Below are 27,284 nucleotides of genomic sequence, written 5' to 3'. Positions count from 1 at the left end.
TTTGTCCATCATAAATTGCTTAAGTTTTGATGTTGTATTAGTTTCATTGCTATAGTCAATATTGAATCCCCCCATGATGTAAGTTCATGTGTTTTGTTGTATTTGGTAGAGTTTGTTGCTTGATTAAAAGGAGAAGGTCATGTATTTGGTGATTGGTATATGTTAATAATTGCTATTATTCCCATTGTTGCTAAGTAGAAAGTTGTGAGTGTCTCTACATTTTCATGGTAGAAGTAGTTCCTATGCAATAGCTTCATTTCCTTTTTGTAGAACATTGCAATCCTAGCCCTCGATGTTGTAGGATAGCCTCAAATCTATATATTGTTCTAGTTGTTGTTTGTTTGTTTTTTGTCTCTTGAAGATAAAGTATGGTTGATGCTAGTATGCTTTGCTTGAGAGAATGTCTTGTTCATGTGATTTGTAAGCACTTGTGTTTAAAGATTGTAAGTCTCTTATCATATGAGCGCATTGTTTGCATATGGTCAATCTCTTCTAAGATGATTGTGTTGACTTTGATATGTTTTGGTTCTAGTCTCTCCAAAATGTAAAGGTTTTTTGGTTCACATATTCGCAAGACTGCTATGTAGACTAGGTCATGTGACTTTAATGATAAGGAGTCCGCAGATAGTCCTTGTGACCGATGAATTGTTCTTACTGCTACTAGTTGTATTGGGAATTAATAGCGACATGTGGTGTTAAGCAAGTTTTTTCCTATTTGGAATTCATGTGTCATTTGTGTGATGGGAGTCCATGTTTGTGGTGTGCTTTTGGAATATAGATTGGAGCCTTTGATCCTTGTTTGCAATCCTATGCTGGTGTTATGGAATTCAATTTAGATCATGAGTGGCTTTTTGTTAGTTTTTGAGTCCTTGAAAACTTGATTGGTTCCAGTGACTAGACTATATGCTATGTCTAAGTTTACCTTGCACATCTCTACTAGCATTCGTGGTTTTAGTGTTAGCTTTGCATGTAAACCCCTATGGACTTTGGGTCATTTGGTAGTTGGATTGATTTGTTGCATGTTTTATGTTTGACATCTTTTGCTTTTAGTAAATGTGGTGTTCCATCGATTGTATGGAAGATCTCATCATTGTGCTTGTCCTTTTTGTATTCATGTAGAATAGATGAGGCATTGCTTGCTTTATTTTTGACAAGTAATAGTATAAGTTGTTTCGTGTTTTAAGGTCATTCGATGTTAGTGTGCCCACTCTTATCCTATCTAGGAATTCTATGAAGAAGTTATTTTTTTGTCACATTGGTATGATTAGTCTGTAGTATAGAACATGCTCCTTCCATACAAGATGCATCATTGCAAACAAAGAACACGTTTCTAAGAAAATCCAGCCATCTTTATTTGGGCTAGCTTGGCAAAGGTCTCCATAAAGTATGATGTTTGCCTTGCCAAAAGGCTCTAAGGAGGCTCTAAGTGGTTGTGCTTTATTTCTCGTAAGTGCATGTCTACTACAATGAAGGTGTTGTGTCCTATGAGGACACTTTGCCAAAGATGATGATCTCAATGCTTTTGTAAATGCTCGAGAGTGCTTGTATCTTTTCTCTAGCCAAGCCTTTATAAGATCATGTCAATAGAGGTAGATGAAGTGATGAGTGTATGGTTGCCCCTCCTATGTTGGGTGCTGCTTTTTTTGTGTATGCCATGACGAGAGTTTCGGGTAAATGAATGTCAGTGTTTCCATTGTATGAGTAATGGCACAACAATCCATACACCAAGAGTAATAGGGTGAATGTTTTTCTTGTCCCGGCATTTCCTGTGATGAAAAAGCACAAGTATTTTGATGGTTCTATTCTTTTTTTTAACACCATGTCCTCCACTATGATGCATTGCTCCGAGTTCAAGCTACTAAGCAAGCAAAATTATTCATTGTTTGGTTGGAGAGTGTATGTGAAATTGTTGTTGTAGTTTATTTGGTTTTCAGGTTTTCTTGTGTTGACCTTTGTTTGTAGATCAAATTTATCACGTGAGTCCTTAGAATTTGTGTTTAATGTTGAGGAGGATTTGTATCTACTGAAGGACGCACATTTTTATTATTGATCATATTTTATTGAAAACTTGTCTATTTGTTTTAATTTTATGTTTATTTTTGTTGTACATGTCTTTCCATGTGGGAAATTTGTCACTCAATGTGTGTGGGATTGTTTGCCTTGAAAGTGGCATATTTGGCAAACACTTTTCCCTTGAATGTGAAGGATAACCAACAAACTGTGACAAATCCTTGATGAATAACATGGGAGAGTTCGATGGTCTAAAGTCTGTTGGCACAAGGGCTCATGAATCGCCAATTGTACTATGGGTTTGCTCCTCTTTAGTTTGTGTAAAGGGTTCTTTGTTGCTCATATGGATTGTGCTTGCTGAAATAAAACATTGAGTTTAGAACCCATTTAGAATAAAGATGTGTATTGTATTGGAAATATGCACAACTACATGTTTGCATCACATCTTAACAAGAGTGTACAAATGCATTCAATGGCATTGCAATGGGGCATGAGGGCTAATGTTTGCCATTATTGTTGGAGGTGGTGGGCTTCACCCCTCACTTGAAGCATGGTGAATTAGCAAGGGGAGCCTATGCCTATTTGACACATGGAATCTGATGGGAGGAATCCCATAATCATGTGTGGACATTGGGGGGCCTATAAAGAACTCATTTGCCCACTCTCTCTCATCCCTCCTGGGACTTTTTGTGGGGAGAGAGAGAGAAAGCTTTGCATGGCTAGGGGGTGGGGCATGGGACCCCCCCATACCACGGTGTACTCCTTGTGCCACATGGCATTGTTGTGTGGCCCAATAGTGGTATTAGAGTAGGGATCAGACTTGCGGACTATGGGACTATTTGGCGTTGCCCCCGCATGGATGACACATGGCGATTGCATGTTCTTTGGCGGTTGATTGTTGTAATCTGTGTGGCGGCTCAAAGTGTGACATTATGACGACGACGACGGAGGCTCTCATAACTCCAAATGCATTTTGGGGTTGGCCCCTCCTTGGTTTGGTTGGGAGTCAATTTAGCTTGGGGTTTGTCCACAGGGACTATTGGTCAAAGTTAGACTTTCCTATTTCACTATTAGTCAAGTTCAATTTACTATTTCACTCCCTTCTCTCTCTCTCTCTCTCTCTCTCTCAAGCTTCACCCCACTCTCTACCTCCATGCTCCGAAGCTGCACCCTTGCTCCTCGATTGTCTTGAGCTTGTTTGCTGCTACTTTCGCCTCGAGGAAATTTTTCCATCAACCTTTTGGGCAGGCCGGATGAATGGCAAAAGTCATGCAAAGTGTTTGGAGAAAGAGAACTGGCCTGCAAGCCCGTCTGTGAGATAGTGTATGGTTCAAATATAGTGGATAAGAGCTTCAGGGAAGGCCGACATCATCATCATCATCATCATCATCATCATCATCTATCATCATCATCTCTCTTTCTGTCTAGCACAGCATTTTAAGCATGCTCTTCACGCCTGCTCCGATTGATTCTTCAGAGCACATGCCTGCTTCCATTTGCTCTTGCAGCAATCCCTGCGCATCAATCCCACCCCTTGAGCGAAATGGAGATGCCTTCGTTGCACTTTAGCTCTTTCCCCTTCAGCTCTTGTTGACTTTGCTTCTTTCTCAAGGAAATATCGCCCGCCATGGGTTCCAGAACTGAACGAGCCCATCAGAAATATAGAGACGGGAAGTTCGAAGAGGCTCTGCAGCTCTACAGTGACGCTCTCGCCTCCGCAAAGCTTCTACCGCACAAAATCGCATTGCACAGCAATCGGGCTGCCTGCCATCTCAAATTGCGTAGCTTCAAAAAGGTTCGTTGGACAAAACCTCCATGATTCTTCACAATCTCTGTTTTGGGCTCCTAAGGGCACGCCATTACTGCAGAAGCCTTGCTACCAGAATTTTGATCGCTTTGTCAAATCATTTTGACTTCTAATGAGTAGAAATGTGGAAGGTTCTTGCAAAACAGCGGTAGCAAATTTAAAGGAGATGCATTGGGTTCGCTTTGGTTCAAACGTTCTATTTCCCACAAGCGAACAAAATTGCGCTTAGACGTGTATTGCAGATGCATCTCAATACTTCATTAAAATTTCGCTTAGCGTTGAACGTGCCAAAATAGAATATCACAGAAATAGCTGGAACAATCTTCTAAACATCTTCACCAGGTGAGTCTTCGAAGACGGTGCAGCTCTCTTTCGCAGCGTCTATATATTACAAATTTGCCTACCTTGGTTCCAACCACAGTACGATTTCACTGCAAATATGTTGTGCGGATTCTAAACACAGCTCAACCCCAGCATCACAAGGCATGATGTACATAGTAAAGTGTGCGTGTCTTTTTTTCTTTTTTTCAAAGAAAGGAAACTTCTATTAATGCTTGAGAAAATCAACCATAAAGGTCAGCTATCCCTAAGGCACTGACCATGGGAGACAAAATCATAAACGATTGGTTGCAAGAAGACCAGCCTGTTTCAAGAGAACCCAGCTCACTACCCAAGGAGTCTTTGGAAAAGGGGCCAACAGCTAAGGAGGAGGACTATACAGTGAGTGAATCCCTTGCGGTGTAAAAATGTAAAAAAATGCCTGCAGACCATGCCCCGCCTTTTGGCAGTCGCTCTCGAAACTGAAGATGGGCCCTCCCACGTGGCTCGCAGGGTGTAGATAATACTTTGTAGATGGCGACCAGAGTGGTGGTTGGTGGAACACGGTGCTCACCCATTACTACGCTGCAGTACGCAACCCAGATGTTCCATGCCATGGGTCCACACACCATCACGGCATGGAACATCTACGCCTAGTGATGGGCGAGCACCGTGTTCCACCAACCACCACTTTGGTCGCCATCTACAAACCGTCTTAAAGCAGTGTAAAAATGCTGTGAATGAGGGATGTTTGTTGATTTGAAGGAGGAGCATTTGTACAAGGAGTTTTAATGAATTATTTCAAGATAAAATGTGCATTTTGTGAGCCTGGTTATGAATCGAAGGTAAGGTGAATCTTCTCAAGCATACAAAGATTCAACAGGGCTGAAAAGGATGTTAATTAAAAACTACAGATGACCAAAAAGGCCCATGAGACCAAAATAGCATACAAAGATTCAACAGGGCTGAAAAGGATGTTAATAAAAAACCACAGAAGACCAAAAAGGCCTATGAGACCCAAAAGCTGACAAATGTAGCGAAAGGGAAACTATAGAAGAAAACATCACCTCAGGTATTTGGGCCCTGTATTGGATCTGTCATGATTGATCTGAGCTGCACGTGGGCGTGGCTGGGGCCCATGAGTGTCCTAGCATGTCTGAGATCTCCACTGTCATCCTATGTTCCGCTCTGTGGGCTATACCTGTGGTTGTCAGGAAGCAGCTTGATGCCGTGATGGCTAGCTGTTAGAGACTCACTGTTCCCACCTGTGAGCCCCCGTTTTGTGGGGACAAGGGGCAGTGAGGGTAAGGAGGGAAGGGAAAGAGAGACTCAGCAAACAGCAGCGTTTTGGGGGGGGCTCCAGGCCTTCCTAGATGCAATGGACTGGCTGCACAGGGCACCCTTTTATAGGGGCCTGTTGCAGGACCAGTCGGTCCAACCAGGGCCACCGACCAGGGCCGACCCTGGTCGGTTTTACAGACTGACCTGGTTGGTCCCCAGTCAGGGAACCGACCCTGCTGGTCGGCCAGACCAACAGGCCTGGGCAGTGCCTATAAAAGGCCCACACTTCCCTTCATTCAGCCATCCAGTGCAGGACAGAAAGCCTCTGTTTTAGGCTGTGCTGTGCACTCAGATTTCGCATCTTTCGACAGAGAGAATTCCTGCAGTTTGTCTCAGCACTTGGCTGAGTTTTGTATTGCTCTCATGGAGCCAGTTTTCTGCCCACCATCCGGTGGATGAATATATTCTCTCTCTGCCTAAGTTTTCTCTGAGTGAGTATTGTATCTGTGATCAGTTATCTGAGTTGAGTGTTGCTAGAGCGGGAGAGATCTTGGCTGGAGGTTAGAGTGATTCTTTCCTTCTGTTTTCTAACATGGTATCAGAGCCATAGGCTCTCGACTCTTCCTCATCAATAACACTCTCTGAAGGAAGGAGTTCCTTGGCTGTAAGGCAACTCTGTTTTCAGCTCAGTTCAGTACAGAAGGTCAGTTCATTTATTTCTGTTTCAGTTTTTCAAGTTCTGTAGCTATTCACCGAGATAGATCAGCGATCAGAAGCCTCTACATCCATTGCTCGTCCTTCCTCCTTCTCCAGTCATCTTCCTTCTTCAATTATCCCTAATTTCGGTGAAGCTGGAAAGCTTGATGGTACAAACTTTCCAATCTGGAAAGTCAAGATCCGAAGCCATCTGTTGGCACGGAGGTTGTGGAAGATTGTCAATGGGACTGAAGAAAAGCCGGAGGATATTGTGGACAAGAGAGGTGAAGTTCTAGCTGAAGCAGATGCAGATGAACTCTGTGCATGGGAGGAGAGGGATGCTCAGGCCTTAGCAATGCTTATAGGCACGACAGCAGATTCTGTTATTCCTCATATCCAGTTGGCAGAAACGTCTTCAGAGGCGTGGACCATACTGAAGGAGCTGTATGAAACCGATAATACAGCTCGTATCATCACATTGCAGCATCAGCTTTATAACCTTGATATGAATGAGGGTGATAGTGTTCATGATCATCTGATGAAGGTGAAAGTTGTGCGGGACCAGCTCGCAGCAGTTGGTCAGAAGGTGGACTCGAGTCAATTAGCATTACTCACACTCCACAAGTTGCCACGGAGTTTCAAAAGTTTTGTGACTACGGTCACTGCGGGTCATCGGAAAAAGCCAATCAACTTTGAGGAGCTTTGTCCACTCCTACTTCAGGAGGAGGCCCGAGAGAAACTCTTTACGCAAACCGACGAAAAGGCATTGGTTGCCAAAGACAAGCCTGGCAAAGGCAAGTCAAAGGATTCCAAGAAATCAGAGGACGCTGAACGTAAGAAGAAAATGAAGTGCTTTTACTGTGAAAAGCTTGGCCACTCTGCCAAAGAATGCCGGAAGAAGGCGGCGGATCAAAAGCAGAAAAGAGAAGCCAAAAACAAAGAAGAGCCTAAGAGTGATTGTGCCAATGTGACAACTGGTCAGTTATTCTCACTCAGTGAACATTGTTCAGCTTATGCAGTTAGTGAAGGTAAAGAAGGTTGGTATGTTGACAGCGGTGCTTCTAAGCACATGTCCAACAGAAGGACGTGGTTCAAAACCATGGACAGTACACACCCGGATTCCAAAGTTTCTGTTGGGGATAGCCGGACATGTCCTGTGAAGGGCATAGGTAGCATTCCTTTCATTACCACGGCGGGTGAGGAGAAGGATATCTCTGGAGTACTTTATGTACCCGACCTTTGCAAGAATTTACTATCTGTAAGTCAGATGGACAAAAACAACATGGCAGTTCTTTTTCAAGATGGCAAGGTTACCGTGACATCCAAAGGGAGTGGGCAAGTGGTGGCACAGGGTGTTGAAGAGAATGGACTGTATCGTCTCAGTGCAATGTTGGTTCATGATGATCACGGAAAGTCCAAACTTTGGCATGAGCGCTTCGGTCACGTCAGCTATGGAATCTTGGCTGAGATGGTGGATGGACTTCCACCAATTACAGGCAAGGATGATGTCTGTAGGGCTTGTCTTGAAGGCAAGCAGCACAGGGATAAGTTCCCACAAGAAGCTTCGTTTCGGGCCAGCAAACCACTTGAGTTGGTTCACGCCGACATTTGTGGTCCAATGTCTACTGCATCATGGGCAGGATATCATGGGCAGGATCCAGGTATTCACTTCTCTTTGTGGATGATTTCAGTAGAATGACTTGGGTATATTGTTTGGCTAAAAAGTCTCAGGCTTTTGAGAAATTCAAAGACTGGAAGGCTAGAGTTGAAAAGGAGACGGGGGAAGATGTCAAGACATTTCGCACAGACAGGGGGGGAGAATCCATCTCAAGTGAGTTTAATACATTTTGTCGCAAGCATGGGATCAAGCGACAACTCACCACAGCACATACTTCTCAGCAAAACGGGTAGCCGAGAGAAAGCATAGAACCACCATTGAGACAGGGCTTGCTATGCTCCGAGGGAGAAATCTTTCTAAAGCCTATTGGAGTGAAGCTATCAATACAGCGGTACACATTCTCAACCGGACCAAGATGAAGGCCATCAAGGACAAGACTCCATATGAGGCATTTTATGGTAAGAAGCCCTCTATTTCTCATCTCCGCATTTTTGGTTCTAACGTGTGGGTGCATGTGCCCAAGGAAGATAGGACCAAGCTTGATTCACGAAGCAGACCATGTATCTTTGTTGGGTATAGTGAAGAATCCAAGGCCTACCGCCTCTTCGATCTAGTAAAGAAGCAAATACTCATCAGTCGTGATGTTGTCTTCGCGGAAAAAGAACCTGAACCCCAGGAGGAGCCTCAGATCGAGGAGGAGGAGATTGTTCAACCCCCGATCCCACCCCGTCCCAGATTGACCATTCAAGAGGTTACCCAATCAAAAGCTGATATTTCACTCGATACTCAGGAAGAGCAGGATGTTCCAGTAGAAGTTCCCGTTCCTCCTCCCACAGAGAAGCAGAAAAAGTTGCCCCAATGGTACCTACGGGCATTGGACGAGTCTCGTGTCACCTCATTACCTGAGAGTAGTAGTTCCGGATTGCGTCAGTCTCAACGTCTTCAAAAGACCCCATCCGTGAATGTTGCTTTGGTGGCTCAGATTGTTGAGCCAAGAACCTTTGCAGAGGCAAAAGACAATCCCGAATGGCAGCTGCCATGCAGGCAGAGATGGATGCTATTCTGAAGAACCATACATGGGACTTAGTGGCCAGGCCCCTTCGACGGAAAGTCATCGGCACTAAGTGGGTATACAAACTCAAATACAAATCTGACGGCATCTTGGATAAGTATAAAGCCAGGTTGGTTGTGAAAGGTTTTGCTCAAACTGAAGGCATGGATTTTGATGAAACTTTTGCTCCCACAGCCCGCATGGTTACTATCCGGACAGTGATTGCCCTTGCTGCCCAATTCCAGTGGCCTATTTTTCAAATGGATGTGAAGTCCGCATTCCTTAATGGAACCCTGGAGGAGGAGGTATATGTGGAACAGCCACCGGGCTTTCAGGATCCAGTGTCCCCATTAAAGGTCTGCAGGTTGAAGAAGGCGTTATACGGGCTGAAACAGGCCCCCAGAGCTTGGTACCAAAGGATTGATATATTCTTTCAGAAGATTGGGCTCAGTCGGAGTCCTTCCGAGGCAAACCTTTACTTGTTCATTGAGAAGGGATTGCGATTGGTCCTCATCCTCTATGTTGATGATCTTATCTTGACAGGTGATCATGTCAAGAAGATTTCACAGGTCAAGGAGCTACTCACGTCTGAGTTTGAGATGACTGACCTTGGGTTATTACATTACTTCCTTGGGATTGAAGTAAAGCAGGCTAAAGACAGGATCTTCATTTCACAGGAGAAATATTGCAGAGAAATTCTGAAGAGATTTCAGATGGAGGATTGCAGAACAGCATTAACTCCCATGGAGGTCGGGCTGAAGCCAAGTGTTCACGACACATCGCAGCTGGTTGATACTCTTTTGTATCGACGATTGGTAGGAAGTTTGCTTTACCTTACCAATACGCGCCCTGATATTTGTTATGCAGTTGGGCTATTATGTCAGTTTTCTGCTTCTCCCAGGAAGAATCATTGGAATGCAGGTTTACGTGTGCTGAGGTATCTGAAGGGTACTTGCACCTTTGGGATCAGCTACACCAAAGGCATTGAACTAGGTGGGTTCTGTGACAGTGATTGGGCAGGTGATGTGGACACCAGAAGGTCGACGAGAGGATATTGTTTCTTACTTGCATCTGGAGCCATCTCTTGGCTAAGTAAGAAGCAACCCACAGTATCCCTTTCATCTACAGAGGCAGAGTACAGAGCCGCGTGTACAGCCGCTTGTGAGACATTGTGGTTGCGGTGGATTCTGGAGGACATGGATGTGTGTTAGGAGAATGCGACAGTGCTGATGTGCGACAATCAGAGTTGCATAGCTATTGCAAAGAATCCATTGTACCATGCGCGGACCAAACACATCGAAGTTCATTATCATTTTGTTCGAGAGCTCATCATCGACGACGTGATCGAGCTTATCTACTGCCCGACCACCGACAATTTGTCCGACCTTTTCACGAAGGCACTCCCTCGAGAACAGATGGAGCACCTCATCAAACGCATGGGGATTGGCCCACAGTTGTGACATTGAGGGGGGGTGTTAGAGACTCACTGTTCCCACCTGTGAGCCCCCGTTTTGTGGGGACAAGGGGGCAGTGAGGGTAAGGAGGGAAGGGAAAGAGAGACTCAGCAAACAGCAACGTTTTGGGGGGGGCTCCAGGCCTTCCTAGATGCAATGGACTGGCTGCACAGGGCACCCTTTTATAGGGGCCTGTTGCAGGACCAGTCGGTCCAACCAGGGCCACCGACCAGGGCCGACCCTGGTCGGTTTTACAGACTGACCTGGTCGGTCCCCAGTCAGGGAACCGACCCTGCTGGTCGGCCAGACCAACAGGCCTGGGCAGTGCCTATAAAAGGCCCACACTTCCCTTCATTCAGCCATCCAGTGCAGGACAGAAAGCCTCTGTTTTAGGCTGTGCTGTGCACTCAGATTTGGCATCTTCTGACAGAGAGAATTCCTGCAGTTTGTCTCAGCACTTGGCTGAGTTTTGTATTGCTCTCCTGGAGCCAGTTTTCTGCCCACCATCCGGTGGATGAATATATTCTCTCTCTGCCTAAGTTTTCTCTGAGTGAGTATTGTATCTGTGATCAGTTATCTGAGTTGAGTGTTGCTAGAGCGGGAGAGATCTTGGCTGGAGGTTAGAGTGATTCTTTCCTTCTGTTTTCTAACACTAGCATAGTGCCCTGAAATTGTCGCTTGCTTGCTGGTCCTGTGGATGTTCTCCTACTGGTCCAGCAACTATGAAGAGTAGGCTCGGGGCTCTGTGTCCTGGGATGGTCACTTAGTATAGGCTCCCTCTCTGCAAAGAAAGGTCTATGATTCTATGCTGGCTTTGAGCCCTGTTCTGTTGCTGACTGTATGAGTGCCACCTATGTCTTCTGATCTAAGATATGAAAAAAGCAGCACATCATTGATACAGGTAGTCAATGAGTCGACTCATATCTTGGAACCCATGCTTGAAGAGACAATGGCATCATAAAAAATCTCATAGTATGTGGGACATCTCATTAACATTCCACACCCTGCATGTTGCATAGGGCGCATAGTCTCAGCTCGAGCATCTGCGTCTAGGAGTCCACCATTGTTGCCTAATGGTGAGAATACCTCTATGTCAAGTAGTTGCAGCAATGCTTACAAATAGTTTGTCAAATCACCATTATTTCATGGGAAGGATAGAAACAAAGATACACTTTATACCTTTCTGCTCAAATTGAAACATTCCCATAGATTGTAATCTACCCCTTTTGAGATGTCAGGAATGGAAGCTAAGTTTATCTTTGGGCAGTGAATCCTATAAATGGTGGATGAACTTGCAAGATAGTAGGCAAATTCCTCATACTTGGTTGGACCTTTCTCACAGAGCAGGATGAACAAGAGAAAGTCATGGATGATATGGGATTCTTCGAGTATAGAGATGTCCCCCTGATCAGTATATTGCCATCTGTCGTGAGACCATTCTTAAGATCGAAGACCTCATTGAGTTCCATAAGAATCAAGATGAGGGGTTTTGTATATGGCCTTAAAGACAAATTTAAGGTTTTGTACATGCCAAAGGTTGAAGAACATAGGAATGCCCAAATTCTTTGGAAGAAGCTATTAGATTTGCTCAGATCTATGCCGATTATTTATCAAAATCTAAAGCTTCTATAGGAAATCCAACCTTCCTAAGTGGTTAGCCTGGAAAGGCTTCTCTCAAGAGGAAGGGAGATAACTATCCTTTTGTACTTTGAGGTTCAGCTGCAATTGATCCAGAGGTATACACGTTTCCTCCTAGGCAAGTTTATCGTGTGTGGTTGTCAAGCATGATGGCAATTACCAAAAGCAAACATATGATTGATTTTTGTCACCAACAGGTGCAGATGCAACTAGAACACGATGCCTGACAGTGCAAAGCATAGCCATCTGGATTGGCAAGCCAAAGAAGAGAGAGACAAGTGTGATTGTGAGGCCTGCGTAGAAAGTCCTCTCAACTACAGGAGACACAATCTTCTTCTCACACCCAGCTCACAGGGATATGGTTGGATGCATTTTTCACTCCATCAAGCATGATGGCAATGATGCCCAACAGATTCAGATCTTTGTCCAAGTAGCAATTGAAGAACGTTTGGCTCAGAAGCCCAAAAGGGAAAGCATATTGGATTACGGGGCCCACAGAATCTTAATCGCTATATCAGCAGGCTGCAACGTCGGACAAAAAATCCACAAGGTGAAATATGCAATCCAACAAAAACAAATGAATCTAGGAACATGCCCAAACTCACTCTATATAAAGAAAACAATGACAGTGGTTTCAACCTCATGATAGTCACCCAAAGACCAGAAAATTCATCATGTATAGAGGGACAAGCTACAATAAAATCTCCACTGACAGCATCAGTGCCCAACAATGGGTATATCTTTGCAGATGAGCATGATATGATGAACCCTTTGTAGTGGGGAATGACATACCTATGTCGGCAACTTGTCAATATACATAAATGGTTCATTACAATCAGCCTTACAAAAATTTCTTTGCTGCTAGATCTCCAACAAAATTGAATTAAAAAAGATAAGGAACCCCCTGGTCCAATTGCCGTGTGCAGCTTCATGTTGCTTTTTCTTTTCCCCTCTCTACCTTGATGTACTGAAGCCTTTCTTTTCTTTTATTCACTAATGACACGACCCCGCAAGATCTGACCCTATCACTGACCTAGAAACTCGTCCTCAATCCAACCAGAATCATAGCACAGGCACCTTGATCCTCCCGACCACCCCCGAGCATGTGGGCTGTACAGCTTGACTCATCCATAGGCCCGTATCTAACCCAGGCGTCCCATACCACCTGAGCCCGTCTAGAGGACCTTCGATACACCACCTATGATCCGCCATGTAGATGGCCAGAGTCCCGGCCTGGGACCAAGCCCCATCCATCAGTTGAGGAGTGCTCAACTGATCTGCACAATAGCACTGGCCCTCCCTCTATATAGAAGGAAACCCGCTATAGATAGCACAATGCTATGAATAGCTCCCTCCATATAAAGCGAGAACTAAACACGAATTAATCTCTATATATAGCAATCTCGGCTAAAAATAGCCATCCAGCCCTATGCTATCTCGTAACCCACGTTCACCTGCTATCCAACCCTAGGTACACCATGCACATGACATACTCCCCTTTCTCTAAGAACTCACTCGTGAGTTCACCAGAAAGCGTGTTTCCTCATCCACACCCAGGCTCCATCCCTCGTCTAGCCCCTCCCCCTTTTTGGTGGCAGCCTCTTCCTCATCGGAGTTCTCGCAGTCTGTCTTGGCGGTATGGCGGCTACCTGCCCGGAACCGGAGGCCCAGCCGGACCCCCCCTCTCCAGAAGCCTACCGCGTGATCTTGACAGAGCAACAATCGTCCCGGGTACAACAGGTTGCCAATGACTTTGCCCACACTTCAGTCTATGGCAGAGTCATTGGAGACTCTCCCTCCAGACCAGCCATCAGGGATTGGCTTCAATCCACTCTTATGCTAGAGGATAGCCACATGGAGGAGGTGGCCCTTATGGGAAGGGGCATCTTTTGGCTTAAACTCTCCACTGCGAAAGCTGCGAGCAACCTGATTGCTGGTTCCCCCACATCTGTGGATGGAAAGATCATCATGATAGTCCCTTGGTACCGAGGATTCAGCGCAGCGGACTTTGATGCTCGTTACCGCATACCTCGCCACCCAGTGACGCTAGTATTTCCAGGCCTTGCGGCTGAGTTGCGGCCGATAGTCAGGGACGTGGGTTCCCACTTTGGCTGGGTGATGCATGACACTTTTGTCGACGCGGTTGCTGCGGCAGGAGCTCCCAGAGTCCGTGTGGCTGTGGCAGATCCTGCGTCCCTCCCTGCAGTGATTGAGATTGTGACAGATGCTGGCAGCATTACTCAGAGCATGGTAGTCATAGGACAGCCAGGCCAGTGTCTGAGGTGTCATGGCTTTGGGCACCTGGCTGCTGCTTGTCCGCACTTCTCCAGCCCCTCTCGGCCTCCCCCGCCCCCCCTCCCCCCGCAGCCCCCTCCCCCTCCCTCTAGGCAGCCACGTCAGGCAGAGCAGAGGCAGCCGGAGTCCGGTCCAGAGGTGGCTGGCGGTTGGACCGAGGTCAGAAGAAAAAGAGGAAAGAATAAGAAGACTTCTGACAAAGGCAAGGAGGCAGAGGTTACCCAGCCTGCAGCAGTGCCTCAGAGACCTGACAGGCAGCCGCCCCAGGGTCTAGGGAGAGCTTCCTCTTCGTCTGTAACCCGCCCTCCGCAACCTCAGGTCCCTCTCTCTCCCGATCCCGAGCTCCCCCCCACCCAGCCCCAGCCCCTACCCCAGCTGCAGTCCCCTTCTTCCGACCCTCAGCATCAACCCCCACCTCTTCCTCTTCAGCCCCAGTCCCAGCCCCAACCCCATCCCTCCTCCCCCGCTCCTCTCAGCTTTTCCGCAGTGTCAGCTTCACCGGTGGTTTCTCAGCGGCGTGTAGCCCCCACTCCCCCACCTCCGGCCCCCTCGCTAGTCGCTTCCGTGGAGTCTGTGTCTCCTGCTCCACAGCCTCCTTCCCCTTCCTCACCCCAGGCAGGGCACCCCGAGACTGCACCACCCCTGGAGCAGCCTTCCTTGTCTGCTAGCCCGGCCCCCTCAGTTGCAGATTCTGGCGGACCTCAGCTCCAGGAGAGATAGCTCCCTCGCGACTTCTACAGGTCCGGTCCCTGGGATTACTTGGATGTGGCCGACCTCGGGACCTTCCCAGCTTGCCTCAACATCAGTATCTTTCTGCTCCGTAAAGGGGCGGATGGGAAGATCGCAGCCTTGGCCCCAAGGGATGGCCCCAGCTTTGCTTTCACTTTTCTCAGCGACGGCACCGAGATTTGGACAGACGACTCGGTCTGGGAGGCTCTCAGAGAGCAGACGCACGCTCAGATTTGCTCCTGGATAGGCCCGACGGGTGGACAGCTTCTCGAGACCCAGTGGTCCGAGGGTGACGTGCGCCTGCAGTGGCGATGCGCCGCCAAGCGTTTCAGATTGATTGTGATTCTCAGGCCCCCTCTGTCGTGGCCCCTCCCCCAGGATGTCAGAGCCTGGACACCACAGAAACTTCGCGCCTTCTACGGGATGACTACCTCAGAGATCTCGAGTTGGCTCGAGAAAGCGTTTGTCCATGGCACCAAAGGCCTCACACCTTTGCTAAAAGTTTTGAAGAACGGGCAGGATGACCCCGCCTCCCCCTCCAAACCCTCACAGAAGCGTTAGCGCCTTCATTCCGAACTACCAGCCTCTTCATCGACCTCGGCCGCGAGCAGACAGTTGTTCGCAGCCTACCAGTCCTCATCATGAGCTTACACCTTGTCTCCTGGAACGTGAACGGGTTTCATTCTTCTGGCACCCGTGGTCCTAGGAAGCTCATCTTGAGACAGGAACTTCAACCAGCAGTGATTGGTCGCTTGGATATGCTTCTGCTCCAGGAGCATAAGCTTTCAGTGGCTCATACCCGTAGCTGCGGGAAGATCCTCCCTGGACGCTCTCACACTTATTGGGAGCCCTCGATCGGTGCATAGGGGAGGAGTGGCGGTGTCTGCACTTCCGTTTGCGAGTCGATTGCCCAGGGAGTTTTTGGCCATGGTACGTTGATCCCAGGCCGTGCACTTTGGGTTGGCCTAGAGTTGGAGGGCTCCAAAATAGGAATCCTCAACATCTATGCACCCACAGACCTCCGACGCAGAGCCACCTTCTGGAGGACACTCACAGAGATTCTCCTAGACATGGATTTGTGGATTGTTGGAGGTGACTTCAACAATCTGGAGACTTTGGAGGACCAGCAGGGCAGAGAACCAGAGTTTACAGGTATAGCTCAGGCAGAGCAGTCCGCTTGGGACTCCTTTCTCTTCGCGACAGGAGGTAGGGACAGCTGGAGAGACCCGTCCTTCCGCCGATGGCACGGGAGCTTGGACTTCTCGTGGGGTTTCCGCAGGGAAGGGGACAGACACCTGGAGAGATTGGATAGATTTTATGTCAGTGATTGAGCCATCAGCAGAGGTGGTCAGGTGGGTGTAGTGCCAGGGACGACGCTTTCCGACCACGCGCCCCCAGTGCTCTTGTCACTAGACTCGGCAGCTCAGTCCCTTCCTCCCCGTTCGTGCAGGATTCCTGATTCCATCTTCTCTAGGGAGGAGGTGCACAATAGTATCGGTAGCCTTTGGGACAGAGATTGGGGCGAGTGCGTGGATCTGGTAGAGTCGGTGGCGCAGGCTCTGCAGGAGTCCAGCCAGATTTGCCAGCTCGCAGCCCTTCAAGTTCGCCAGGAGTGGTGGGGCAGAGAGAGAGCTCTTCGTAGGGACCTCACCTCCATTCAACGGTTCCAGCAGGCAGCTCCGGGTTCGGAGAAGCTTCGGATCCAGGCCCTTCGAGCCAGAGCCCTTCTTGAGGAGACTCTCCAGCGTCGCTCAGAGTTTTCTTATCACGCCTCCCTCTCCTACTGGGCTCGAAAGGGCGACCGGATGAGCAAAGAGTTCTTTAGGACGCATGGTCAGAGGGCAGCAGGTGACCAGCTCCGGAGTCTTAGGACAGTGGAGGGTCACATCATTACCGACCAGGAGGAGGTCTTGGGGTTGGCTACCGACTTCTACAGGACTCTTTTCCAGCAGGAGCAGCTTGCCCCCCGCACTAGACGTTCCCGCGAGGTGTGGAGGCACATCCCGGCCCTTGTTCAGCCCAGCATGCAGACGACGCTGATGGCACGGTTCACTACTGTCGAGATGCAGGAGGCCTTGATGGCCATCGATGGGCAGAAATGCCCTGGTGAGGATGGGCTTTCTAGAGCTTTCTTCACCTCTTTCTGGGATCAGATCCATCAGCCCCTCCTAGCAGCCCTCCAGAGGATTTTCAGTAGCGGATATATGCCAGAGAGCCTCTCTTCGGGATTGATCTGCCTCATCCCGAAGGGAGGAGATCGACAAGAGATCCGTCAGTGGCGCCCGATCACCCTCCTCACCACTGCCTATAAAATCCTTGCCAAGATGATCAGCGCCAGAGTTCGGCCACTACTTCCTGACCTCATTCATGACACTCAGACAGGCTTTGTCCAGGATCGCAGTATCCTGGATAATGTCTTCACCTTCGCAGAGGCGACGGAGTGGGCTCAGCACAGCGGGTCGCACTTAGCCATCCTACTTCTCGACTTTGAGAAGGCCTACGATCGAGTGGACTGGTCCTTCCTGGAGGGTACTTTGGAGAGACTTGGATTCCCAGTGGGATGGATTCAGGGTATCTCAGCGTTATACATGACAGCTTCCAGCAAGGTCATCATCGGCGGCAGGATGGGAGAGCGATTTCGATTGGAGAGATCAGTGCGTCAGGGTTGCCCACTCGCTCCTTACATGTTTCTCTTCTTTGCCGAGGCGATGACGTACTATCTTCGGGCGAGATCGACATGGATCCGGGGTGTTCGCCTTCCCATCAGGGAGGACACGGAGCTCCTGGACTCGGAGTATGCAGATGACACAGCGCTGTACGTTCAGGATGATGAGATGATGCTGGAGAGGGTGAGGTTGGCCTTAGAGGTCTTCTGTTCGGCAGCCGGTGCGAAAATCAACTGGAACAAATCAGTTGGTTTTCTCACAAACCCTGGGGCATGCTCACAGTGGGGGAGGTTTTTGGGTTTCAGATGGATCCCGCGGGGGCAGACTACTAGATATCTCGGCTTTCAGGTCGGCCTGGACATCACGCCAGCTCAGCAGTTACTCTCGGTGCTAGATTCCATACGACGGAAGCTGGCTTTTTGGAGCACTGCTAAGCTCTCTCTTGCAGGTCGTGCTCTTGTAGTCAACCAGGTTCTCCTGGCCACGGCCTGGTATGTGGCCTCTTGTTGGTGCTTCTCGAGATCCTGTGTGGCACAGCTCAGGAGGATGGTCCGGAATTTCCTGTGGTCTGGGGGGGATGGTCTCAGAGATACCAGAGCCAGGGTAGCCTGGCTGACAGTCATTCTTTCGCAGGCTGAGGGTGGCTTGGGGATCATTGATCCTGAGCTTTAGAGTCAGGCCCTGCTGGGCAAGTTAGTTATCCGCGGTTTGACCCCAGGGGGCAAACGTGGAAGATGTTACTTCAGCAGGGGATCAGTTCTTGCACCCCGCGCCGAGGAGGAGAGTGGATACCGTCCCTCAGGTGGATCTTCACCTCTGCACCGCTTACCCGCCCCCGCTCCCCGTTCATTCGTAGCCTGCTTACGGTTTGGAGGCGACTCCGTCTCAGTCTCCTCCAGTCGCCTCCTAGCAATCAGTAGGAGATCGACCGCCAGCCGCTCATCTGGAACGATCAGGTCAGAGATGCCTTGGGCCTTCAGCTGGGGGAGAGGTCCCATATCTCATGGGACGGCTGGATGCGGGGGCCTGCCTGGTCCCTTCGAGTTTGGAGAGACACTTACAGACACTTGGAGACCGTTGCTCTAGCAGTCGCAGCCGGAGGTGTCCGTGGAGCTCAGGCGAGGCGCATAGAGATAGATGGAGTGATTCCTGCCGGTTGGTTGGTTCGACCCGAGATTTAGATCCTCATGCTTGGTGATGCCCGTTGGCTTGGACAGTTCACCCCTCGTGGCATCCCACTGGTTGTTGCAGGCCGGCTGGACGACACCTCTGTCTCCTTCTTCGCCGTTTTGGGGGACGGCCGACTCAGGAGAGAGGGTGCGCTCATCGACCCCCTTCTCTCGTGGCAGAGGGTTCGTGTCGTAGGCCTCGTGGGGAAGGTTTGGCGGATCGATCCTAGTAAGAGCAGGATCAGCTGCAGTTATGGCGCCTCTGGCTTTGGGAGGGGCGGGCCTTGTCAGAGCTTGATTGGGACCCAGAAGAGTGGAGATGGCCACAGGTTGTGGCAGACCAGGGGCCCACCCCTTTCTTCGCTTACAGCACGAAACTGGGCAGGAGCGTTCTCGGGAGGATGCAGAGCAGACCGCCCACCCAGCGGCCCAGTTGGTATTCTCAGGGTATTTCCAGGCTATTTTTGCAGGCCTTCTGGAAGGCCTTGTGGGAGAGCTGGCGGCCGCGGAAGATTTCCTACTTCCTTTGGCTACTCGCCCACAAGGGTCTTCCAGTGGGGAGCTGGTTGCGGCAGATTGGTCAGGATGGACTCTGTCAGATTTGTCATGAGGACGAGGAGTCACCAAAGCACTGCCTGTGGAGCTGCACTCGCGCCCAGGACATGTGGAGGTGGGCCTTCGGGATCCTTACTCGCGCAGTACCGGAGTTAGGTTTGATCACCTGGGGCGCGTTCTGCTGGTGCAGCACCACACCTGGCTATCACCAGTTGTTCGAGGCAGGCCCGCAAGACCCTATGTTCCTTATCACACAGGGGACTTGGGGGCCGCTTGAGGGCATCCCGCAGCACTTGGCAGAGGCGGACACAGGATCTCAGGTGAGGCAGGCAGTCTGGGAGATTATTAGCAGCATCGTCGGATGGCACATTTGGACCTCGCGCTGCGCACAGATCCTCGGAGGTACCTCTCTTTCGACTGCCCAGGTCATGGCCGACATCTGGAGCGAGATTATCCACACGCTCAGAGGCCAGTGGGACCAGATCCAGGGGGATTCCCGGGCTGGCCGGGAGAAGTGGAGACGTTTCCTCCGAGATTGGGATACGCAGGGTCTCTTCTTCGAGCATACTTCTCAGGGCCTTCAGTGGCGCTACTCACCGCCTCTCTGGCTGTTTATTCACACCCGCCTGATCCCTCCGTGAGAGAGAGCTTTTTGTTTCCTCTTAGGGCTGCATCTGATTTGTGAACGCAGCCCCGTCAGCTGCAAAACTGACCCCATGTATCTTGTTTTTTCGAAGTAACATAATCAGCACTGTTTTTTCGGTAAAAAAAGTTGTCGCTTGTGGACTCGGTACGTTTAACTTTGGATTTTCTCATTTTGTATCACAATCCAATTAAATGGAGTGCTACAAGGTTGTTCTTACACAACTCTTCAAGTGAAAACACGTAAAGTGAATTGGGCAACATGTAGCTTTGATGGTTGGGATGAATATCCGTTATATGTAGTCTTTGCTCTTATTAACTGAAGTGATATTGTTATAATATTTGCAGGCAGCAGAGGAATGTAGTGCAGTCTTGGAGTTGGATGCAAAACACACAGGGGCTCTAATGCTGCGTGCACAAACTCTAGTTGCAATGAAGGACTATCATTCAGCGCTTTTTGATGTAAACAGGTTGTTGGAGATTAATCCATCATCAGAAGTTTATCGTAATTTGCAAGCACGACTTAGGACACAAATGGTATTATACAATTTTAACTTATTTGTTTTGCTTGCGTGCTTTTTTGCATCTCCTATGATTTTTTTTTCTTCGATGTCAAAACTAGTGCAATGATATCTTGATAAATCAATTGAAATGTTGCCAACTGCACAAGTTTATATTATTTGAGGGTTCCTCGGTGCTCCAAAGTATCATAGTTAGGTTGACCACCTGACATAGCTAAACAAGACACAACACGCTGCTTCATCTTGTCATGGAGAGATTGCTAGGGCAAGTGTGTGTTGCTAATGCTTGTTCCATTAGGTCCAGATCATTCTCTAATTAGTATTGTTTTTAGGGCGATAATTGAAGGAGTAAGATAGCAGACTCCAAGCCCTAGCAAACCATCCATGATTTGATTTTCTTGGCGGAAGAGAAGAAAATCTTTCCACTTCTCTCCCCCCTAAAAAAAACCCCTTTTTGTTATGGAAAGGTAGAATTGCTGGACCACAAAGTTAAAGACACGTCCAATTTCGCCCTCCCCATCTAGTGGTATGGTGACGGAGGTACAGGTCTTGATAATGATACCCCTTTTTCTTTGGTGAACTTGTAGTACTCTTCCTTCATCTTGGTTCTATACTTCTTAACATCATTGCTACTCTAGAGGAAGGACAAATGCACCTTTGCTGGTCGTCAATGTAGCCTTCTGCTGCAAGCATCCAACAAGCTGCAGAAAAGACTTTGATGGCCTCAAAAATGGAATTGATAAGTTGAATACTCCGGCTATGCAAAAGGCACAATGTTTTCTTGAACTTGTAATAACAATGTCTACTTTTAGCCTCATCTAACTTGATGCTGAAGGGTGCTCCAAGATAAGTTATTCACTCTCCTCTAATAGTTTGCCATTCTCACGAAACAACAACTAGCAAGATGGATTGTGTCTTGTCATCATTGATCTTGCCCCCCCGTTGGCTAAGCAATTGGTGGCGATAATCTCCATGGAGGCAAGGATGCTATTATGTCTGGGCATTGGAAAGGTATGAACCGCAACTGATCATAAGGCCTCTTTGTTTGAGTTGGGGAGCATGAAGGCTTTGATTTGTTAGCCTATGCATATAGCCTAGAGCGTTGGGGAACCAAGGGGCAGCCTTGCTTGTAGATCTCATGTTTTGGAAAAAGTCTAAGACTTCTCGATGAGGGAATCCAAATTCCCCACCCTATTTGTGGGCCTTCGTGAGTTGAAGTTGATGAAGGCCACTTGTTGTCTAGTTTCTTTGGCCCAGGATGCCATATGAAGCCAGGAACACATTGTTTAGGATGTATCTTCTCTTCAAGAAACCACATAGTTTTTTTGATGACTCTACCTAGCCTTGGGGACATCCTCTCAGCATTGGTTTTGGCAATAATTTTGTAGGACACAAATAGCAAATCTTTCAACTGAAGACTCCCTCCTTTTTGGGTGCAAGGTGATGACTCTTTTGCAAACTTTTTGGGATAGTTTTCCATCTCCAAACAGCGTTTGCCATTCTAGCTAGGTCAATTGTCAGGCCGTAAAAAGGGGTAACAACTGGTGTAGAATTTATTGGGGAATTTGGCAAAACCTGGGGATTTCCCATTGTGAAGAAGGCCTAGTTCCTTGTTGAGCTCATATTCAGTCATAGGAGAGGCCAGCTTGTCATTCTCCTCTCTCAAAATCAAGAGGGAATGGACTCAAAACACTTGTTCTTAGCTGTGAATCTCTCCTGATCTTCCCTCTGGGATATATGGTTTCCTATAAAATTATTGCAGACTTAGGCCACCTCAGTGGTCCCCAACAATAACGTCCTTCTCTTCCCCAAAATGGGTAGATGAGACGGTTGAGACGTATGTCTCCCTGCTGCCCTGTGGGGTTTGGTTTCACTTGGATGAGTTGAATGAGGGTATGTGTCGATGCAAAAAAGAAATAATAAAATAATAAGACAATAACATCTCCCTAGAGGCTTTCATTAAAGAAATGCTTTATAGAGCGAGCACATGACGTGAGCTGGTGCGCGCGCACGCGCGTGCACACACCTTTTTTGAGTAATATGATCGAAAAAGTACAAAAGAGAAAAGTTACACAACCCTTTTCTCATAAAAGAGAGGCAAGGGTATCAACTTGCAAAAGGGAATATTCATCGTGCGTGCGTGCGCACACACACATGCTTTTTTGGGTAATATGATCGAAAAAGTACAAAAGAGAAAAGTTACACAACCCTGTTCTCATAAAAGGGGGGCAAGGGTATAAACTTGGAAAAGGGAATATTCATTAGTTCAAAAAGAGTGGAGGCTGGAACAATCGAGCCATCCTTAAATGCCTAATGTGTTGTCTTATATCCTGCAGGGCGGAAGGCACAAACTGGAAAAAGAAGTCTGCCCTCCCGCATTGACCAATCATGTTTATAATAGGGTTTAATGAATTGAAGGCCAGCATCCATGACAATGGAAGGCACCACTAGCTACACAAAGGGGGATCCCTGATCCACCAATTCACAAGTAGCTTGTGAGCTCAATACCTGAAATCGATTAGAAGGTATTGCAAATGACCTTTGAGCACAAATAGGCTTCCTCTCAACTTTCTTCCATTACTTTTGGTAACCTGGAAGGTACTGTAGATTGCATCGGAGGAGGAGCTTGATTTCCTTGAGGAGAGCACTGTTGGGCAAAATGACCAGCTTTCGAAGTTTTAACATGTATTTGGAAAGGATGAACATTGAAAACTGTAGAGCTATACGATATGGAGAAGACATATCCAAGCCAATATCCAGATAAGGAGGGATGGGCATTTGCACATCCCTTAAAATACACACCTGAACATCTCTTCCCAGTATGAAAAAGTTTCCTGCGGAACATGAAGAACCTTTCCAAGCAAAGCTGCAATAGTATGAATATGTGGAAAGAAATGAACCGGAAGAGACTTTAACAATAATCCATACCACGCAGTAGGACATATATTCTTTAGCTGGATCAAAGCGAGGATCCCATGGCATAACATGAGCCAGAAAACTGTCCCCAAACACACCTTGACTAATTACATTGGGGAGGATATCTGACGATGCACACTAAGCATTGTAAAAGCCTTTACCAAGGAAAATCAAACAGGAAATAGAATTAGCACTAGCAACTTTCTTAGCCCAAGCACGAAGCTGCGATTCAGTAAGAATGCGGCTCATAAAGTATATGCATTATTGTAGCTACTGAGACTCTCGCAAAGACCAAAGACAAGATCCCTATGCAAATCATGGTACGTGTACGTGTGGACAAAGAGAGATTTATCAACATCTGCGGGAGGCCAAGGAGTCCTTTGAGACCAAGTCAAATTACATCATTTGGATAAAAAAATGGCAGGGGATCTATTACAGGTCCAAGAGTCTAGTATCAAAACTCAAACTGAAACTAGAAACAGGGTCATGCATCAGTGATCTGAGCTCAGTGTGGGCTGGGAAGGAAGGGGGACGGGGGGGGTGCAAAAAGAAAGAGGGAATTATCAGCACAGTTGGCCCTGAGGGTTCCTATAGACTATGGCAAACTTTATTATAGACTTATCACGGGTAGCGAAGAGCTGGAGTACACGGTCTAGAAGTGGCTTTAGAGGAGTACTCCTGTCTAGAAGTGGCTTTAGAGGAAACTTCTTTATAACATGCCTTACACCCTTATCCATCTCTATGAACAACGATTATGCTTCCAAGAGAGCCATCATGGATAGCAATGAATTCAGAGTACAATGCCTAAAAGTGGCTTTTGAAAGGTACTCCAACTCTGAAATCTGCTTTACTTACAGTGTCATCCATCATACCATCATATTTTAAGTAGAGAAAAAAGGCAATACACAAACAGGGAACATGACTAAGCTAGTCTGAAATGTCCAAAAGCATGGTGTGCTATGCAATACTTAGTTGATGGAAAATTCTAAGTGTTTGTCTGACTCCTCAACAAGTTGTGCGCATGCATGTGTGTGTGTGTGAGAGAGAGAGAGAGAGAGAGAGAGAGAGAGAGAGATTTTGATCGATGTCCTCTATTTGTTTACAAGTCACTTGCCCCAATACCAGAAGCAGAGGATGAGATGCCCAGTGATATAGAGGATGCTAAAGCGGAGTCTTCAACAAATGATACCTCCTTAGCCTCTCCAATTACACCTTTGCATCCACAGGAACCAGAGGAGCCTCTAACGGGTTGGGAAGCAATACCAAAACCTAAGGGGCATTCAGGTCTTGATTATTCTCGTTGGGACAGCATTGCAGGCGACATCAGTGATGATGAAGAAGACGAGGAAGATTCTCCCCCTCAGTATAAGTTCCGTTTGAAAACTGTCGGGCTCAAAGCAATGGATAAGAAATAATATTGTATACTATTTTCCTGCACGTACTTCGAGTATGGGAGCTCAATGTGGGTACCAAGATTTGCGACAATGGAACTTTTGAGTCAAAATATGATCCTTGCATTGACTTATTATATAGGTCTCTTGATGGAGGTGTTTTCTCAAAAGCTATGCCCAATGGAGGTTCTGCAGGTGTATGAAATGCTCTTAATGGGAGAGTGTAAATATTCATGATTCTCCTGTTCAGCTGTGGCCATTCTTTCAAAGAAGCTAAGAGATAATTTCTCACATTGGTATGGGACATTGGTTTTGGTCTTACGTTTTCTGAATGGTTGTACCTTTTATTTTACAGGCCTGTTATATTCTACCACTCTTTTATTTTGAGGCCATGCGGGAAGTTCGTCTTTATAAGGGTGAGCTAATTATTACTTTGAGCCATGTATGTGGAACGCGTGCCATTTTCAGGCAAGAGTCCTAATAATATAAATGAAATTCACTGACCCTTTTTCTGCTGTTTGAAAACTATGTGAGGATGGGTCCTTCATAGTTTTTATTTGCCATTTTCACTGCACAGTCAAAATTTTGGCTAATAGAGTGCTAATATCTTGTGAATACAGAGTTTTTGGCTCGCTTCTCTACCATAAACACTGAAACATATGTTATTCTACCCAGCCCAGTTTTTCCTATTCCTTCTGCAACATAAACCTTGTAGTTACTCATCTATCTTTCCAGCTGGCAAGTAATTTGGTTTGATGCCTGCAAAGTTATTACATCCTTAGCCAATGATACCAATTACCACTTTGTTGCAATTTTTGCATGCCACACATCGAGTTGTGATTGGATTCGTAAGTTCTTTGTGCATTTCTGAATTACTTTTATATTTGAAGCTGTTTTCTTTGTGCATTTCTGAATTACTTATCTATTTGAAGCTGTTGTTCAATATGCCTCAGTTCGATCTTGATAACAACTACAAGAGCATGCCCACATTTCATCGGATAAGTGAGAACAGAGGTAATTCATGGATCTACTACAAGTGGAGGCCAAATTATTACTTTAACATTGTCATGAAGGAAATAACTGTATATTTCTTTCTGTTTCATTTGGATTTAACTATCAACTTTATCACATGCACTAAAGAATGCAGTCTTTTAACAATACAAATTGGATTGAATTGCCCAAAAGAAATAGAATATTAGAGGGCATGTTTTTCAACAGCATTGAAATATCCAAATATGGATGAATGTAAATACTTTTTATATGGGCTTCAAATGATCCTTTAATTTATTATTTCTTGTCTCAAATATTCATCATTTCATTCACACTTTATCATGACAAACATGAGTTAGCTGTTCATAAATTTGTCAACCATGGCACTGAAAACAGCATGCAATGTTATTAATCGTAAAGTATCTTGAATTATTATGTATCCCTAGAAATCCGATGTCTTGATATGCCGAGTGCTTCGATCATTGGAAATGGAAAATAGTTTAAGTGGGTAAATACAAGAAAATATGCCATGTGTTTCAGACAAAGAAATGGCAATTGAGTTAAAAAAGATGTACCCTAAGTGTAGCGATAGGACCACATCTACCTTGTGTAAACTTGTGTGTCATGAGGTTCAACAAAATCTAAGAACAGCAGCATATAATTGATTATTTTATTAATTTGGAGCAAGATAGGATTAGTAATAACAACTTAAAAAGAGAGAAGAAAGAAAAAGACATGGGTGTATCAAAAAATGAAATTATTTGAAAATGGTCAAGGAATGCCCAAAACATGAGAAATTATATAAGTGTTTTGAAAGACATATTTAGAGGTTTATCATGAGAAAGAAGATTGTTTACAAAGCAAGTTGAAAATTTGTCAAAAGAAAACAAGTGTTTTGATGTCTAAATAGAGAGTCCCATGCTAAGCATCCTAGATAGTTAGGGACACTAAATTGTTACACAAATACCATTACAACCATTATTGCTAAATGAGGAATATTTTGAAGAGCTCTTCAAACTAAAATATCAACAAAGAATGCTATTTGATAAAAATGAATCAAAAGATGACTTCAATTGATGATAAAGTCCATTTATTTCTTATAAGCAGCTTGGTACATGATAACGCCGAATGAGAATAAAATCCATTTATTTTTTATAAGCAAGTTTGGTACTAGTAAAGGTATCTGTTACTCTTAATTGTCCAAGGTTATAAGCGTAGCATCACAAACCTTGATAACCTTTCCATGTGACTTCTCATGGCCATAATTAAGCAAGCAGCTTTCATAACACAACCTTGCACCTTCCCATCAAAACAAGAAACCTTATCAACACTATCATGAGGACTATTTAGACAAATTATCACAATTATGATTCCAACAAAGAAATTTTCTTAAATTGGCAAAAAAGCCTCAACGTTGATCTTAGGATAAGATCTATCATGTACATGCTTCATGAAAGTGTTGGAAGGGTTTGTGAGGCAAAGCTATAGCTAGAAGGTAGCATGGTAGAAAGTTGGTTAATGAAGGATTCATTGTTTT

The 27,284-nt window shown here is 46.4% G+C and overlaps 1 protein-coding gene across 5 annotated transcripts; it reads left to right on the top strand.

The window, feature by feature from the left end:
- Window positions 1-3,403: 3,403 nt before the first annotated feature.
- LOC147894273 (Tetratricopeptide repeat (TPR)-like superfamily protein) lies at window positions 3,404-25,955 on the top strand. Of its 5 annotated transcripts, none has more exons than XR_015542158.1 (5): window positions 3,404-3,805; window positions 20,278-20,466; window positions 24,473-24,952; window positions 25,113-25,605; window positions 25,711-25,955. XR_015542158.1 is itself a non-coding variant. In XM_087385411.1 (3 exons), the coding sequence occupies exons 1-3, from the start codon at window positions 3,638-3,640 to the stop codon at window positions 24,779-24,781; spliced, it is 666 nt and encodes a 221-aa protein (XP_087241537.1). In that variant the 5' UTR covers window positions 3,404-3,637; the 3' UTR covers window positions 24,782-25,955. The 5 variants fall into 5 exon arrangements, 1 of the variants encoding a protein (XP_087241537.1); XR_015542159.1 differs by having other exon boundaries at window positions 24,473-25,173; window positions 25,493-25,605; window positions 25,711-25,954; XR_015542157.1 differs by having other exon boundaries at window positions 24,473-25,173; window positions 25,378-25,605; window positions 25,711-25,954.
- Window positions 25,956-27,284: the final 1,329 nt, after the last annotated feature.

Source organism: Dipteris shenzhenensis, chromosome 14 (assembly GCF_047967505.1).
Source record: "Dipteris shenzhenensis isolate YYH24624 ecotype China chromosome 14, Dip_SZ_1.0, whole genome shotgun sequence".
In the NCBI taxonomy this organism is placed as follows: Eukaryota; Viridiplantae; Streptophyta; class Polypodiopsida; order Gleicheniales; family Dipteridaceae; genus Dipteris; species Dipteris shenzhenensis.
The sequence above is the reverse complement of the archived record's forward strand: the minus strand, read 5'-3'. Positions and strand labels throughout refer to the sequence as shown.

Excerpts from the sequence above, each read along its gene's own strand:
- LOC147894273 (XM_087385411.1), top strand. The coding sequence starts at position 3,638 with ATGGGTTCCAGAACTGAACGAGCCCATCAGAAATATAGAGACGGGAAG. Across the intron at positions 3,806-20,277 it reads AATTGCGTAGCTTCAAAAAG|GCAGCAGAGGAATGTAGTGC; the intron begins GTTCGTTGGACA and ends TAATATTTGCAG. Across the intron at positions 20,467-24,472 it reads CACGACTTAGGACACAAATG|TCACTTGCCCCAATACCAGA; the intron begins GTATTATACAAT and ends TTTGTTTACAAG.